Source organism: Myotis lucifugus, unplaced genomic scaffold (genome assembly GCF_000147115.1).
Source record: "Myotis lucifugus unplaced genomic scaffold, Myoluc2.0 scaffold_284, whole genome shotgun sequence".
In the NCBI taxonomy this organism is placed as follows: Eukaryota; Metazoa; Chordata; class Mammalia; order Chiroptera; family Vespertilionidae; genus Myotis; species Myotis lucifugus.
The window spans coordinates 1,311,922-1,327,111 of NW_005871332.1; the positions used below are offsets into that span (position 1 = coordinate 1,311,922).

The 15,190-nt window shown below is 38.5% G+C and overlaps 1 protein-coding gene across 11 annotated transcripts in view; it reads right to left on the minus strand.

The window, feature by feature from the left end:
• Nucleotides 1–15,190, minus strand: part of KTN1 (kinectin 1) — a 102,421-nt gene that overhangs the window by 5,325 nt on the left and 81,906 nt on the right. For 4 of the 11 annotated variants that reach the window (XM_023763426.1, XM_023763434.1, XM_023763425.1 and 1 more), the window contains 9 exons: nucleotides 12,276–12,356; nucleotides 9,890–9,979; nucleotides 9,668–9,760; nucleotides 8,136–8,207; nucleotides 7,815–7,898; nucleotides 7,565–7,648; nucleotides 3,667–3,750; nucleotides 1,995–2,087; nucleotides 618–738 (listed from right to left, as the gene is read on the minus strand). In XM_023763426.1, the coding sequence (XP_023619194.1) occupies nucleotides 618–738; nucleotides 1,995–2,087; nucleotides 3,667–3,750; nucleotides 7,565–7,648; nucleotides 7,815–7,898; nucleotides 8,136–8,207; nucleotides 9,668–9,760; nucleotides 9,890–9,979; nucleotides 12,276–12,356 (802 nt within the window). The remainder of the gene's footprint in view (nucleotides 1–617; nucleotides 739–1,994; nucleotides 2,088–3,666; nucleotides 3,751–7,564; nucleotides 7,649–7,814; nucleotides 7,899–8,135; nucleotides 8,208–9,667; nucleotides 9,761–9,889; nucleotides 9,980–12,275; nucleotides 12,357–15,190) is intronic. The other 7 variants (XM_023763428.1, XM_023763433.1, XM_023763431.1 and 4 more) reach the window with 6 other exon arrangements.

Below are 15,190 nucleotides of genomic sequence, written 5' to 3' on the forward strand. Positions count from 1 at the left end.
TGAGCTTTCCCAGGTAATATAGGCAATAAAATTTCTTAACATGGTTTGGTTAGTGATGGATTTATTTATCTTCTATTAAGACCGTCACTTCAGGAGTTAAAAAATGGATCTGGTTAGCTTTATAAGCAAGCAAAGAAACAAAAAAAATCCAGCATCCAATTTAAAGAAATTATAATGACCTGATTTTCAGCTCAGAATCTTAGCTTAGTAAAATCATCACAGTCACTTTATTTTACCAAGTCATTAAAAAAAATGCACAGATACTTTACCAGAACTTAGATCAGGATAAAGTAAAGGAGTTGCAGACATTATGGCAATGAACAAAACCTATGTAAACAAGTTACAAGAGTGTATGTTTTATGCAAAGGTCAAGGGAGATAAAAATAAAGGTTTTTTTCCCTCCCTCCAAGCTGAAGACCAAAATATGTACAAAATGGTAATAAAGCTCCAAAAAAGCTAAAGCTGTCACTGGAGGTTCTGAAAGAGATAGAGGAAATATTTCTGCTAGGGCAATAACAGCTCCTGTATTTATGATAAACACACTCTACACAGACATTCACATACTCACACTATGCCTATTACCCACAGACAGACAGGAATAGTTCAGTGATTCTTACCTACTACCGGGTAGTGTTCTTTCTCCTTTGTGAGCTGTTGGTTTACTGCCTGAAGCAACTGCTGTAACTGTGCTACAGTCTGATTTAGACTTACAGACATAGTCTCCTTCTCAGAAGACTCCTAAAACAAAGATAGAAGTAGTGAAAAACTCCAAACACAAGAAAAGGGCAGAACATTTTTGTTTTAAATACAACATGAAATATCTGAAAGGTGACATGAAAATCAATAATAAAAACACATAGAGAAAGAGTGTTTGATACTTAGTGATGCAAATTAGTTTGCACCAAAGAAAGCTGTCATTAATGGTGTCACTGGACCACAAAGGGAAAAACCTAGAATCTCTGAATGTCAGATATGAATTCATTTCTATGCTCAGAAAAAAATATGCAGGGCACCAAAGAAGAGAACATTCATAATAACAGTAAAAACAACAATAAACATACTGAGCTTTTCTAAGTGCTAGGCACTGTTGTGTTACCAGCTATTTTAAGTGATTTATATCGGCGGTCGCCAATCGGTGGTCCGCAGACTACACTGGTGGTCCATGAGGTCCGAAAGGTTGGCGACCGCTGATTTATACAGTAACTCACTTATTCCTTTCAACAATCCTACAATATAGGTACTATTATAATTGCCTTTTACAAATGGGGCAACTAAACCACAGAGAGGCTAAGGAATATGGCTGAAGTCTTACAACTACTAAGCAGTAGGGGCAGGATTCTAACACAAGCAGTCTATACTCTTAAACAGTATACAAAAATATCTCCCAACACAAACCTTGATTAACATCTTACTAAGCTAAAGTGAAAACAAACATTAATAAAAACACTGCATTTCAGAGATAGGGTATCAGTTAAAAAAGCAACATGACTGATGGAAGCACATTACAAAGGCTTTTTTTTTATCCTCACCGGAGGATTTTTTTAAAAATTTATTTGATCAAGGGCGGGGGAAAAGGGGAGACATGTGTAGTACCCTTTGTAATACTTTAAGCAATAAAAAAGGAAAAAAATTGATTTGAGAGAGAGAGGAAGGGGGAGGGAGGGAGGGAGGGAGGGTGGGTGGGAGGGAGGGAGGGAGGGAGGGAAGAAGGGAGAGAGAAGAAGAGAAAGGGGAGAGAGAGAGGAAGAGGGAGAGAGGGAAGAGAGAGGGACAGAAAGGAAGAGGGATTGATCCCTTGCCTCTGATGTACGGGCCCTGACTGGGGATTTAACTTGCAACCTTTTCATGTGTAGGATGATAATCTAACCAACTGAGGAACCCAGCCAGGGCTACAAAGGCATTTTTTAAGTCATAGATGGATCTTGTACATGTTTAACTTCACTTAATTTATAAGGTAATTAGCCCTGAGATTTGAAGTTAAAGAAAAGACATACCGATTCTGGGGAAACATCACTATTCTCAATAACAGTAGTGTCACCAGCAGCTTTTACTATTTTTGACTGGATAAGATCCAGTGACTGTTGAGCCTGTAAAGAAAGCAATATGGTAGCCTCCACAAACTACAACTGATAATTAAATATAGACAAGAAAAAAAATGAGCGATTTTCTTACATCTTTTGTATAAGAATAAAGCTCTTCTAAAAACACAATGTAAAGCCAACCTATTCAGTTTTTTCTCCAAAATGAAAACAGCTTCCTCCCCCACCAGACTATAAAAACACATGGCTCACTGTTTTAAAAAATTCAAACAATACACATTTAGGATAACATTAAGCTAGGTCAGGGGTCAGCCAAGTCTGGCCACAGCCTGTTTTTATATAGCTCACGAGCTAAGAATGGTATTTACATTTATAAAGGATTATGTTAAACAAACAAACAAAGACCAGTATGTGAGAGGAAGTCATATGTGGCCCACAAATCCTAAAATAGTTTGTAGTTTTGCTGACCCCTGATCTAGATCCCTCTTCTGTGCATACAAGGGCAAATAGAAAACTGGCAAAAAAAAAAAAAATGTATAAATGGTCTTTAACATACATGTTGTTTTATACTTGTTTGTTTCACATTGTATTTTATTAACTTTTTTCATGTCAATAAATATTTATGTACATTTCCAATCAAGTGCTACACGGTCCTTCTACATAGACATGGGCACAACACTATTGCCTATTGTTGCCATTTTAGCCATCACAAATAACATGGCATATCTAGTATCTTTGAGTGCCTGTTTAATATCCTTAAAGTATGTCTGAGAAACTAAATTGCTAAGCTAAAACTACATGTTTTATATATTTGGTCCAGAGGTCAAAAATTCCCACATACTAAAGTAAACTAGACTGCTCAGCCTTGACAATTGTATCATGTACCTAAGTTTTGAGCTCTAAAACAAACTTCCTAAGTTCACATTTTATCTACTGGTAACAGTAACACCAAAGTAATCTGAAGCAATTCTGAATTCCTATTTTTGCATAATATCATACAGAACCAACAAAAACATTTCTTTCAACTTTTGAAAAAGTGACGTATTTGTTTTGCTAATGAACACGATCACAGCTCTAAAGCAGCTTTGATAATAAGCACACGTGAATTATACTTTGAAAAATATCTCAAAATTACAAATAACTTGTCAACCTAATGCAAAGAATAAAAAATGTAATCCTAAAAACTGCCTATTTATGAAACTAAGAAAAATGTATTTCTACAAAGTAATAAATGAAAGGAACAAACTTCTGAAACATCAGAGGTCTATATACATCTTTCAGATCCATAAAGATAAACAACTACATAAGCTAATTTCCTCCCCACCCCCCAAAAAATATATGGCTGAAAATAAGTTTTAAAAAAAGAATAACTTCAAATAAATTTAAAGTTTATGCTATACATTATAAAGAAATTAATTACACAAATGTGATGAAATGATGAGGCAAATTAAGAATGTTAAAACAAGCCAAAAAGTTTAGTTCCAAAAACTATATATCAAATAGTTTAAATTTATAAACAAATTAATTAATGCAAAAAATAACAGCAGAATTAGCAGTATGTTTGTTTAAGATTCAAGGCACAATATTGCATAATGCAATACCATCTTCTGGACAAGCAGTGTCTTACCTTATGCAAGTCACCAGCTACCTTTTGTCGTTCACTTTGTTCGGTTTTAAGTTTTGTGAGCGTTTCATTTAACTGTGTTTTTAGCTGTAAAAATAAAGGACACCATAAGCAACTTTATTTTCATCCTTCTTTGATTATGCTTAGACCTCTAGGATTGAAGAATGAATCAGAAAGAACGGGATCTCTAACAGTTATGCACAGTGGATTAGCAATATGCTGCACCAGATGTATAGAAAAGCTAAGCAGTGGAGGATCCCATCTGTAAAGCTAAGTCAATGTAAGAAAAGCTATAGAAACAAACTAGAGTTTAGAGAAGAAAATTGTAAATGTAAAAACAAAGCCATTAAATTCTAGTCAAGTGCCTTTAAAAAGTATTCCTATTCACTATTCATAATAATTCATTCATACTGAAATTGTTCAAATTAAAAGGCAAGTAGGCCCTAGCCAGTTTTGTTCAGTGGATAGAGCGTCACCCTGCAGACTGAAGGGTCCTGGGTTCAATTCTAGTCAAGGGCGCACGCCAGGGTTGCGGACTTGATCCCCAGTAGGGGGCGTGCAGGAGGCAGCCAAATCAATGATCCCCTCTTATCACTGATGTTTCTGTCTCTCTCCCTTCCTCTCTGAAATCAATAAAAATATATTTTAAAAAATAAATAAAAGGCAAGTAGTCAGAAACTTTATTAATTTTTAAAGACTTTCATGACTATACAGTTAAGAAAAGTCAATTGTGTAATATTTTAAAAGACATTGAACAAAAGACTGCAAATCCAGTAAAACGATAACTTCAAAAATTTTAATGTTGCTCATCCTTTAAAATGGCACTGAAGAAATGAGTGCAAGTCCATACTGGCCTAATAATGGCAACAAGAAATGTCCTAAGACACACTTCTCAATAACCAACTTGTCAAAACAGTAATAAAGCTCTATAAAACTCTAGTGCCAATACAGAATGCCTCTAATCTTGTTAACTGTTCTGATTAAATATGAATAAGGAAAATGGACTACAATGACAAAAAAAACCCACAACTTTATTTAAACTCACCAAGTTAACTGATTTAGCCTCCCACCCAGAGGTATAACATTCCAAAGAGGTCTGGAGACTCAAAAGGGGGAAATACAAAATGCTGACATTTTGAACTGGAGGGAGAATTAATGGGGGACATTCATTTGGAAATACTATTTTTAGAACTCTATTTAAATCCCAACTTCTTCAGTTTTTGCTCCTTTACTTAATTCTGATTTAATACACCAGATATTTAATTCTGATTTAATATCTTTCTCTCCCTCTCCCTTCCTCTCTGAAATCAATAAAAACATTAAAAAAAAAAAAAAGACCTCCTGACAGAAGTTGAGAAGCAAATAATCAAAGAGAGCATCAGTCTGAATGAGATTCAACCATAATCTTGTGGGTTTGATGCCACTGTTAGAGTCAGTCACCAAGCACCAAAGTTAATAGTAATGTCTCCAACAATGATGACAGAGAATCATTGCTTGGCTGCCTCCTACACGCCCCCTATTGGGGAATCGAGCCTGCAACCCAAACAAGTGCCCTGACTGGGAATTGAACTGTGACCTCCTGGTTTATATAGCTCAACACTCAATCACTGAGCCACCGTGGCCGGGCAAGAGGTTATTCCTTTGGCCCAAGAACACACCATGTAAGTATAGGCAAATAAAATTATTTTAATTTATCTTAAAATGTGGCAACAGTTTTCCTGAGCAAACAAACAGAAAAACTAAAATTAAGATTACAAACTCAATGTGAAAAAACCCACTCAAAATGGCCTCTTGCCCGGCCATGGTGGCTCAGTGGTTGAGTGTTCACCTATAAACCAGGTGATCACAGTTCAATTCCCAGTCAGGGCACATGTCCAGGTTGCAGGCTCGATTCCCCAATAGGGGGCATATAGGAGGCAGCCAATCAATGATTCTCTTTCATCATTGATGTTTCTATCTTTCTCTCCCTCTCCCTTCCTCTCTGAAATCAATAAAAACATTTAAAAAAAACAAAAAACCTCCTGACAGAAGTCGAGGAGCAAATAATCAAAGAGAGCATCAGTCTGAATGAAGACTCAACCATAATCCTGTGGGTTTGATGCCACTGTTAGAGTTAGTCACCACGCACCAAAGTTAATAGTAGTGTCTCCAACAACAGTAGGAGAAATTATTTTCTAAAAACACATTATAGAGTAAGGCTTACAGCTGTAGCATACCACAGTCGTGATCTGTACAATGAATGTATAGCAAACATATGTATAAAACTAGTCTCACACTGCAGTGGGAATGACTCAATTAAGATAAAATGAAGGTAAATAAAACAAAAATTTTATTTAAAAACTAAAGAGGTTGTTGTGTGTATGTGTGTGTTTGGGGGAGAAGGGTGAGGCTCTACATGTATATTCCATAGAGCCCTATTCTGAAAACTAATTCCCATAAATCACTAACATAACACAGAAAATCAACCACAAATGGGTAAGTTAAGAAGTTTTCTTTGGTACCTACAGCAAAGTAGTAAGAAAATTCCAAACTGGGCAGGATTAACTTGGTATAAGAAGAAAACTTACTGTAATCTTTCTAGAGTTTATTCTGGTACTTTTTAAAAATCTAATCACATGCTATAACAATTTTTAAGTCACGGAAAGACATAACAATTGTTTTCGAAACATACTACAAAATAGTCATATTTATCTAACAACTAAGCCTGACACAATCAGTATAAATTTCCAGAAATTTAATAATGGGAGTACTCTATGTCTATAGACATTTAGCTAACTTTAGTTAAATCTTTAAGTCTATAGCTTCATGACTACTATGCCCTAAATCAGGGGTCCTCAAACTATGGCCCGCGGGCCACATGCTGCCCACCGAAAACATTTATCCGGCCCACCGGGTGTTTTTGCCGCCGCTGTATGCATAGGAATTTGTTCATAGTTTTTTTTTAAACTACAGTCCAGCCCTCCAACGGTCTGAGGGACAGTGAACTGGCCCCCTGTTTAGCTTTTTGTTAACTATCTGTATAATAAAAACATAAGTAACCGTTATGGCGGAACAACCAGAACCACCAGTCACTATGATGAGCAATGACCACTAGGGGGCAGACACTCAATGCAGGAGCTGCCTGCCCCCTGGTGGTCAGTGCGCTCCCACAGGGGGAGCCCCACTCAGTCAGAAGCAGGGCTCACAGCTGGCGAGTGCAGCAGCGGTAGCAGGAGCCTCTCCCACCTCCGTGGCAGCACAAAGGAACAGCAAGCTGAGCGGTAAGGAGTGAGCAGACGGGTGGTAAGGAACAAGGGCTCCCAGGGATCAGGCCTAAGCCAGCAGTTGGACATCCCCCAAGGGGTCCCAGACTGCAAGAGGGCGCAGGCTGGGCTGAGGTAACCCCCAGTGCACGAATTTAGAGCACTGGGCCTCTAGTAATTTATAGAAAGACCAGTTAAAATAAGAAACTGGATTAGATTATTGCCCTTGAATGAAGAGGCTGCATCTTCAACCTTTAATATTCTCCTCCTTCCAGGTTAAAAAATAAGAGGTCTAATTCATTATGGTAACTCTGAGAAGAGAATCTTCACAATTTAGTCAGTCTTTATCAGCATGTTTCATTTCTTTATTCATAATGCTGTTTAAGAAATTAGGTTTCATAAAACACGGAAAATTTCTCTGAGAAAGAGTTGCAAGCCAAACATGCTATTGTTAGGAGCTAAGAAAAAAAGGATCATCTTAGGAATCAAGAAAAGAAAGATCACCTCAGGAGTCAACAGAATATGAAGATTATCTTAAACTTACAAAATTGCCAAGCTAAAGATGTTAGCAAGGAGAAAAAGTTTGGATGGTTTCTCCACGTGTCATCACAAGTGTTTTCAGAGCCTATTTGATACCCAGTGGAGAACAAGCTTCTTACCAAATTTAGCTCTTCATTCTGTCTTACTGCTTCAGAATATGAATCATCAAGTTTTTTCTGCAATTCAGTCAACAGATCTTTCAGCTGCAATGAAGTTTAGAGTTTAAGATTGATCTCCTTATGGTAGCCCATGTTATGTATGCAACTTGGAAGCTCTGCCACTAACAACTTACACTAAAATATTTTATTACTCTGTTATAAACTTAATTTAAGTAGAGAAGCAAGGTTGAAAAAATTCTACTGTAAGTACCTCTCTGACTTCTGTGACATAGGTAGATCGTTCAATTTCTGCCTTCTCTAGTTCCATTTCCAAATTCTCTCGTTCTCTTCTCAGCTAGTAATGCAACAAAGAAGGAAAAGTTAACAAACCCATTTAAGATTTCCCTTCATGATGCTTCTCCACAATGAAGAGTTATGACACTTCTGAATAAAAAACCATTATCTCAAAAACTACAAGATATTCTTAAATGCATAACAAGTGCATAAGTAGACTAAAGAAGTCTTAACACAGATCTTTAAAAAAAAAACCCATACGCTTAATACTAAAAAGTCAAACAATGAAATAACATACATTTTCAATATCTTTATTTTCTCTCCTTAATTGCTCTAGCTCGTGTTCCAAAGATGTGAATGACAACTGCATCTGAAATATGAAACAATTATATGACCAACTAAACCACCAAGGATATTGATACGTCTATCTTCTAGAACAGTGGTCGGCAAACTGCGGCTCGCGAGCCACATGCGGCTCTTTGGCCCCTTGAGTGTGGCTCTTCCACAAAATACCAATTTCTGCGCATGGGCCACGAAGTTTCAATCGCACTGTACATGCGCGCCCGCACGTGGTATTTTGTGGAAGAGCCACACTCAAGGGGCCAAAGAACCGCATATGGCTCGCGAGCCGCAGTTTGCCAACCACTGTTCTAGAATTTTAATCCATTTTCTTGAAATGCATCTCATTTAAAGTTATAATGAATTTTAAAAGACCTTAAAAATGAGAGTGTCACATTTAACTTGATTTAAATTGCAGTAAAAATCCACCCCATTTGCGTGTCATTATATTAGGCCTTGCCAGAAGTGCTTAAATTTTTTAACAATTAACATATAACTGACTGTATTTAGTCCCCAAATGCATTAACATAGAGTACCATCAGCATCCCTAAATTCTGCACAGGTTGGCCCAGAAAAACAAACAAGCAACAGATGGCACTCTTTACCACACCCAAGTAAATGGGAGAGAAATGAAGATTGTACAAAAACATCCAGTTCCATGAAGAATATAAGAACTTATTTTTTTCTTGAATACTATATGCCATGGGTCACAACATAATGTTATAAAAGTCATTGTGGCCTGGCCAGTGATTGAGCATCGGCCTATGAACCAGGAGGTAATGGTTCGATTCCCGGTTAAGGCACATGCCTGGGGTTGCGGGCTTGATCCCCAGTACGGGGCGTGCAGGAGGCAGCTGATCGATGACTCTCTCTCATCACTGATGCTTCTATCTTTCTCTCTCTCTCCCTTCCTCTCTCTGAAATCAATAAAAACCTATTTTTTAAAGTCATTTTGAACTCCAAATAATTTAACTCGTGTCACTGCATAGTAGTTCTGTAACTTTCAAAGCACTTTATATTCTTTATCATTATCCTTTAGTTGGACTCTAAACCAATGATTCTCAATCGTGGGTGGGAATCATAATCACTTAAGGGGCTCTTTAAAGCAGACTGCTGGCCCCACAAAGTTTCAGATGCAGTAAGTCTTGGGTGAGACTCAAGAATGCATTTTTTAACAAGTTCCCAGGTGATGCTGATGTTGCTGGTTCAGGGCCCACACTTTAAGAATCACTGCTCTAGCCGGTTTCAGTGGATAGAGAGCGTCAGCCTGTGAACTGAAAGGTCCTGGGTTCAATTCCAGTCAAGAGCACATGCCCAGGTTGTGGGCTCGATCCCCAGTAGGGGGCATGCAGGAGGCAGCCAATCAATGATTCTCTCTCATCACTGATGTTTCTGTCTCTCTCTCCCTCTCCCTTCCTCTCTGAAGTCAATAAAAATATTATTTTTTTTCAAATCAGTTCTAAATAAGCTCTTCCTTTTTAAATACAGTACCTGTTTAATAGTCTTTTGTGACTCATCGACCTTAACTTTCCATTTATTTTCTTCCTGCTCCACACTTCTCTGTAGCTTCTGTAAAATACCTTCCTATGGATATAAGTACAGTTGTTTTGAAAAATTCATGCTCTGATGCTAAAATAAACTATTTAAGCCACTAAGGAATAAGTTAATGATTTTTAAATGAGACCAAAATGTAGATTAAAAATCATTTCCTACTGTTTCTGCAAGGACGGATTTATATTTTTCACACTCTAGCTGTAACAATGTGTGCATTTCATCAGCTTCTTTCAACTTGTGCTCTAGAACCTGCAAAAAACGACATAAAGAAAAATTCCCTAGTTTTACCAGAAAGTTTTGTGCTTCAAACTTGTTTCAGTACTTACTGGTGTATTATGACAAATGGTTTCTAACTGTTTTAAAATGAAACACTACATTTCAACCTTCTTAAGGAGCAATAAAGTACAATGACCTTTTTGGTCATTTGGTTTTTGCTAATAAAACTGAGTCTGTTTACTACAAAACATATTACACAATCTATATATATAAAAGCTTAAGCAACTGAACGACCAGTCACTATGACACTCACTGACCACCAGGGGCAGACACTCAACACAGGAGCTGCCCCCTGGTGGTCAGTGTGCTCCCATAGCAGGAGCGCCACTCAGCTGACCAACGGGTGCCAGACGCCGGGCTCATGGCTGGCAAGTGCAGCTGCAGCAGCAGTGGCAGGCACAGTCAGGGCCCGGAATAGCGGGAGCTGCAGCCAGCCCAGGCTTGGGCTCCTCCCCGGCCGCCTGCCGCTTTCCACACTACTATACCCCCGAGGGGTCCTGGATTGCAAGAGGGTGCAGGCCAAGCTGAGGGACACCACCGGTGCACGGATTCGTGCACGGGTGGGGTCCCTCTGGGTGGCCTGCAGGGATCGGGCTGAAACTTGCAGTCCAACGCCACCTGCAGCTCCTACCTGCCGCTCCCGCTCATCCCGGCCCTACTGTATCTGCCGCAGGCTCATGCCCAATCAGTCCAAATTGGGAGAGGCTTGCACTGCTGCAGCAGCACTCGCCAGCCATGAGCGCTCCATCTGGCGCCCTCCCAAGGGGAGTGACCTGTGAGATCAGGCTGAAACTGGCTCTCCGACATCTCCTGAAGGTTCCCAGTTTGCAAGAGGGCGCAGGCCAGGCTGAGGGACCCCACTGGTGCACGATTGGGCTGGGGAGGGTCAGTGGGAGGGCTCCAGGGTGTGTCTGGCCCATCTCGCTCAGTCCTGATCAGCCGGACCCCAGCAGCAAGCTAACCTACTGGTCGGAGCATCTGCCCCCTTGGTGTTCAGTGCACATCATAGCAAGCAGTTGAGCATCCTTAGCATATCATTAGCATATTACACTTTGATTGGTTGTTCGGTTGTTCTGCTGTTCAGTCTATTTGCATATTACCCTTTTATTATATAGGACTAGAGGCCTGGTGCACGAAATTCATGCACTGTTGTGGGGGGGTGTCCCTCAGCCCAGCCTGCACCCTCTCCAATCCGGGACCCCTTGGGAGACATCCCTCTCATAATCCAGGACCACTGGCTCCTAACCGCTTGCCTGCCTATTGGCTTGATCGCCGCCTAACCGCTCCCCTGCCTGCCTGATGGCTCCCACCTGCTCTCCCCTGCTGGCCTTATGGCCCCTAACTGCCTCTGCCTCGGCCCCCACCACCGTGGCTTTGTCTGGAAGGAAGTCAGACGGTTGGAAGATGTCTGGTCTCCCAGTCTAATTAGCATATTACCCTTTTATTAGTATAGATAGGCTCATCACTCTCTAGCAGGATGGTAAAATCAAAGCAAATCCACATGTGAAGTAAAGTCATAATACCTAGGCTACACACATGGGAAAAATGATTTTTAATCATGTCACTTGACATACAAAGAAAAGTTAATCCCCAAATTTCAGTAGGCAAGGATAAAAACACATCTAGGTTCTGAACACTTCTAACGATGTATCTGGAGTTGCTTTAGCAAACCAGTCAATTTCTACCTACCTACCTCAACTGAGCTTTACTTTTTAAATTCAGGCTAAAAAGAGAGTAAGAGATAAATATTCAGTTTTAGAACTGAGTTGTACAGTTAAAGAAATGGCAAACATTAACTTTGTATACAAATCAAATGCATGGAAGACTTACAGCATTTTTACCAAAATTTACACAAAATGAAATCACCTTATACTTTCTCAAAACATCGTTATTTTGCCCTGGCTGGTGTAACCAATTGGTTAGAGTGACAGCCCGCCCACTGAAGGGTCTCCGGTTGGATTCTCAATCAAGGGCACGTACCTGGGTTGTGGATCTCATCCCTGGTCAGGGTAGGGGCGAGTAAGGGAGGCAACCAATCCCTGTGTCTCTCTCACATTGATGTGTTTTTTTTCTCTCTCTCTTTCCCTTCCTTCCTTCCATCCTCTCAAAATCAAGGGGGAAAATAGCCTCAGGTGAGGATTAACAACAACAAAAAAAGTCATTAGCCTATTCATACTATATATCTTTTATCTTTCCCAAGCTCATAAAGAAAAATTCTGATTTAATTCTTTTTTGGTTAAAACATAGATATTTCACTTCTTAAACTAACCTTAACCTCCTCTGAACCAGAAGTTCCAGTCATACATTCTTTTGCCTTCTTTTCAAATCCACGCAACCATTCGCTATAATTCTGTGGAGAAGAAAAGTAAAATTAAACAATATCCAAAAATATATAAATAAAATAGGTAAAAATTTCTAAATAACTAATTTATATTATACTGTAAAAGAAAACTACATAGCCCTGGCCAGTGTGGCTCAGTTGGGTGAGTGTTGTCCTGTGCACTGAAAAGTAGCTGGTTGATTCCTGGTCAGGGCACACGCCTAGGTTGTGTGTGGGAGGCAACTGATTGATGTTTCTCCCTCACACACCTCTCTCTCTCTCTCTCTCTCTCTCTCTCCCCTTCCCTCCGCCTCTCTCCCTTCCTCTCTTTCTAAATACAATAAAAACAAAAACATTTTTTTTTTTTTAAGGAAAACTACATAGACAAACACCAGCCCTCTGGAAATTTCGAAGAAGAATATAATGTATAAATTGTATATAACCACCCTGGGCAGGAGGCACAGCTGGCCAAAGCATCATCCTGTACACCAAAAGGTTGAGGGTTTGATTCCTGGTCAGGGCACATACCTAGGTTTCAGGTTTGATCCCCATCAAGGCGAGTATGAGGCAACCAATCAATGTTTTCATCTCACACTGATGTTTCTCTCTCTCTCTAAAAGAATAAAAAACATATCCTTGGGTGAGGATTTTTTTAAAAAATTTTACATAACCAAACCTTGAAAATAAACACTAAAAATATACCTATGGGCGCATGCTCTCCCTCCCAGGAGCATGCCGACGCCTTTCCTTTCTTCCTCTCCTCTCCCCACAGGCATGCATCTCCTAAACTCTAAGGGACCCACAGGGCTTACAACCAGGGAGCAATGGGCAGCAGGAGTTCATCCCAGGCTAATCCCCTGACTGTCCCCAAGGCCCCCCTATTCCCCAACTTCTCAGCAAGCCAAAGCAGCCCAGCCTAGGCTCATTTTCCACCTTGTCCCTCCCTTGTTTCACTGTCCCCAGCTTTAATAAATGTCCTCTAAAAATAAAAAAATATATATAAACTTAAGTCTTGTAGTTTTAGTCATTATTCTAAATTTTAGAACAATTTATTCTACATTTTGGATGCTTCTTATCTAAATTTTATACTTTGATAGAGTATTTATTTGTTAGATACTTTAAATCAAATTTCCTCTTAATCCTCTTAAGTCTTTGGTTTAGTTTATTCTAAGAAAAAAAGAACACAAATGAAATTTCTATTAACTGCTGAAATTTAAAGCTTCATTTACATGCTGAATAAGGATTCTCCATAGTCTATCAAATCAGAACAAAAAAATGAAGAAAAACTGGATGTGAGATCACCCCATAGTACAATAAAATAATACCCCCAAAGCACAAATAAGTTAAAAAAAAAAAAAGCCTCTCCTTAAAAAAAAAAATTCACATTTTCACATTATAAATTTGAACCAAGAAGAAGTGGATACTATTAAAATCCTACTTCGCTTCAAATACTGGGATTTAATATAAATAAACGTCAGCTGAAAAACTGATTTAGTTGTTTAAAATTTGTAACCCTCCCTCTAGGTCAGTGATGGCGAACCTTTTGAGCTCAGCGTGTCAGCATTTTGAAAAACCTTATCTTAACTCTGGTGCCGTGTCACATATAGAAATTTTTTGATATTTGCAACCATAGTATAAAAAAGATTTATATTTTTGATATTTATTTTATATATTTAAATGCCATTTAACAAAGAAAAATCAACCAAAAAAATGAGTTCGCGTGTCACCTCTGACACACACGTCATAGGTTCACCATCACTGCTCTAGGTCATATAGTTTACATCTCTCCTATGCTGATGAAGTGCACCACACTGCCTATGCAGTCGTCTTGCTCCTACTCCCAAAGTGTTGAGCCTGAATCTAATCAGGCCTCTACTTACGACCAATTTATGCATACACAAAGGACAGAGGAACATACTGACTCCAGGGATTCAGTCAGCTACATCCAAACAGGGTAACTACATATGTAACATTGGTTTTGTGGTGTGTGTGTTTTTTAAAGGGTAGGGATTGCTAACAAATAGAAGGGAACCCATGCAATAAAAAAAACTAAGAGACATCTTAAATCACATTGTTGACCCTTACTTGGGTCCTGACTAACACACACTACAATAAGTAGTTATTATTTTATTAAAATAGATAATCGGTATGACAAACTAGAAAAATGTACTAAATGTATGAAATTAAGGATTTTTAAAAATGTCATAGTTTTATTTTAAGGAATCCTTATCTTTTATACCTATGTATACGGAAATATTTATAGATGAGATGCTCTTATGTTTGACTTCCTTCAAAACAATCTAGGAAGTGCAGAATTGGAGGAAAAACAAGATGCTATGTATTACCAATTCATGCTGCATACTATTAATTGTTGAAGTGGTATACTGGGTATATCAGGTTCATTATATTATTCTACTTCGGAATATGTATACAATTCTCCATTAAAATAAATAAATAAAAACATATACACCAACATTTAGGAAACTACATGCATTCACTAGCTTTCTCTGGCCTCAAATATCCACTGCATTAATTATATGAATCAAAGCAACTTTTCTCTCCCACTTAAAACACACACAGCCTCAAGTAAAGAAAGTTGTTCTATATAATCTTCAAGACTGTTACTTGAAAACCTTAACAGATGACCAAAATCTTGCATTCTGAACTAAAGAGCTTGTCTCATAGTATTAAATACCTTTAATTAAAAAAATTAAATGTTCCTAACACTAGGAAGCAATCACTTAAAATTAAATTCTATTTTGAATAAAGCCATTAAGAACATTATTGGCTGGTTAACTATTAAGAAATCATTTTGTCCCAAATATGTTTATGACCTTCTAAATATGTCTCCTATTTCAATTTTA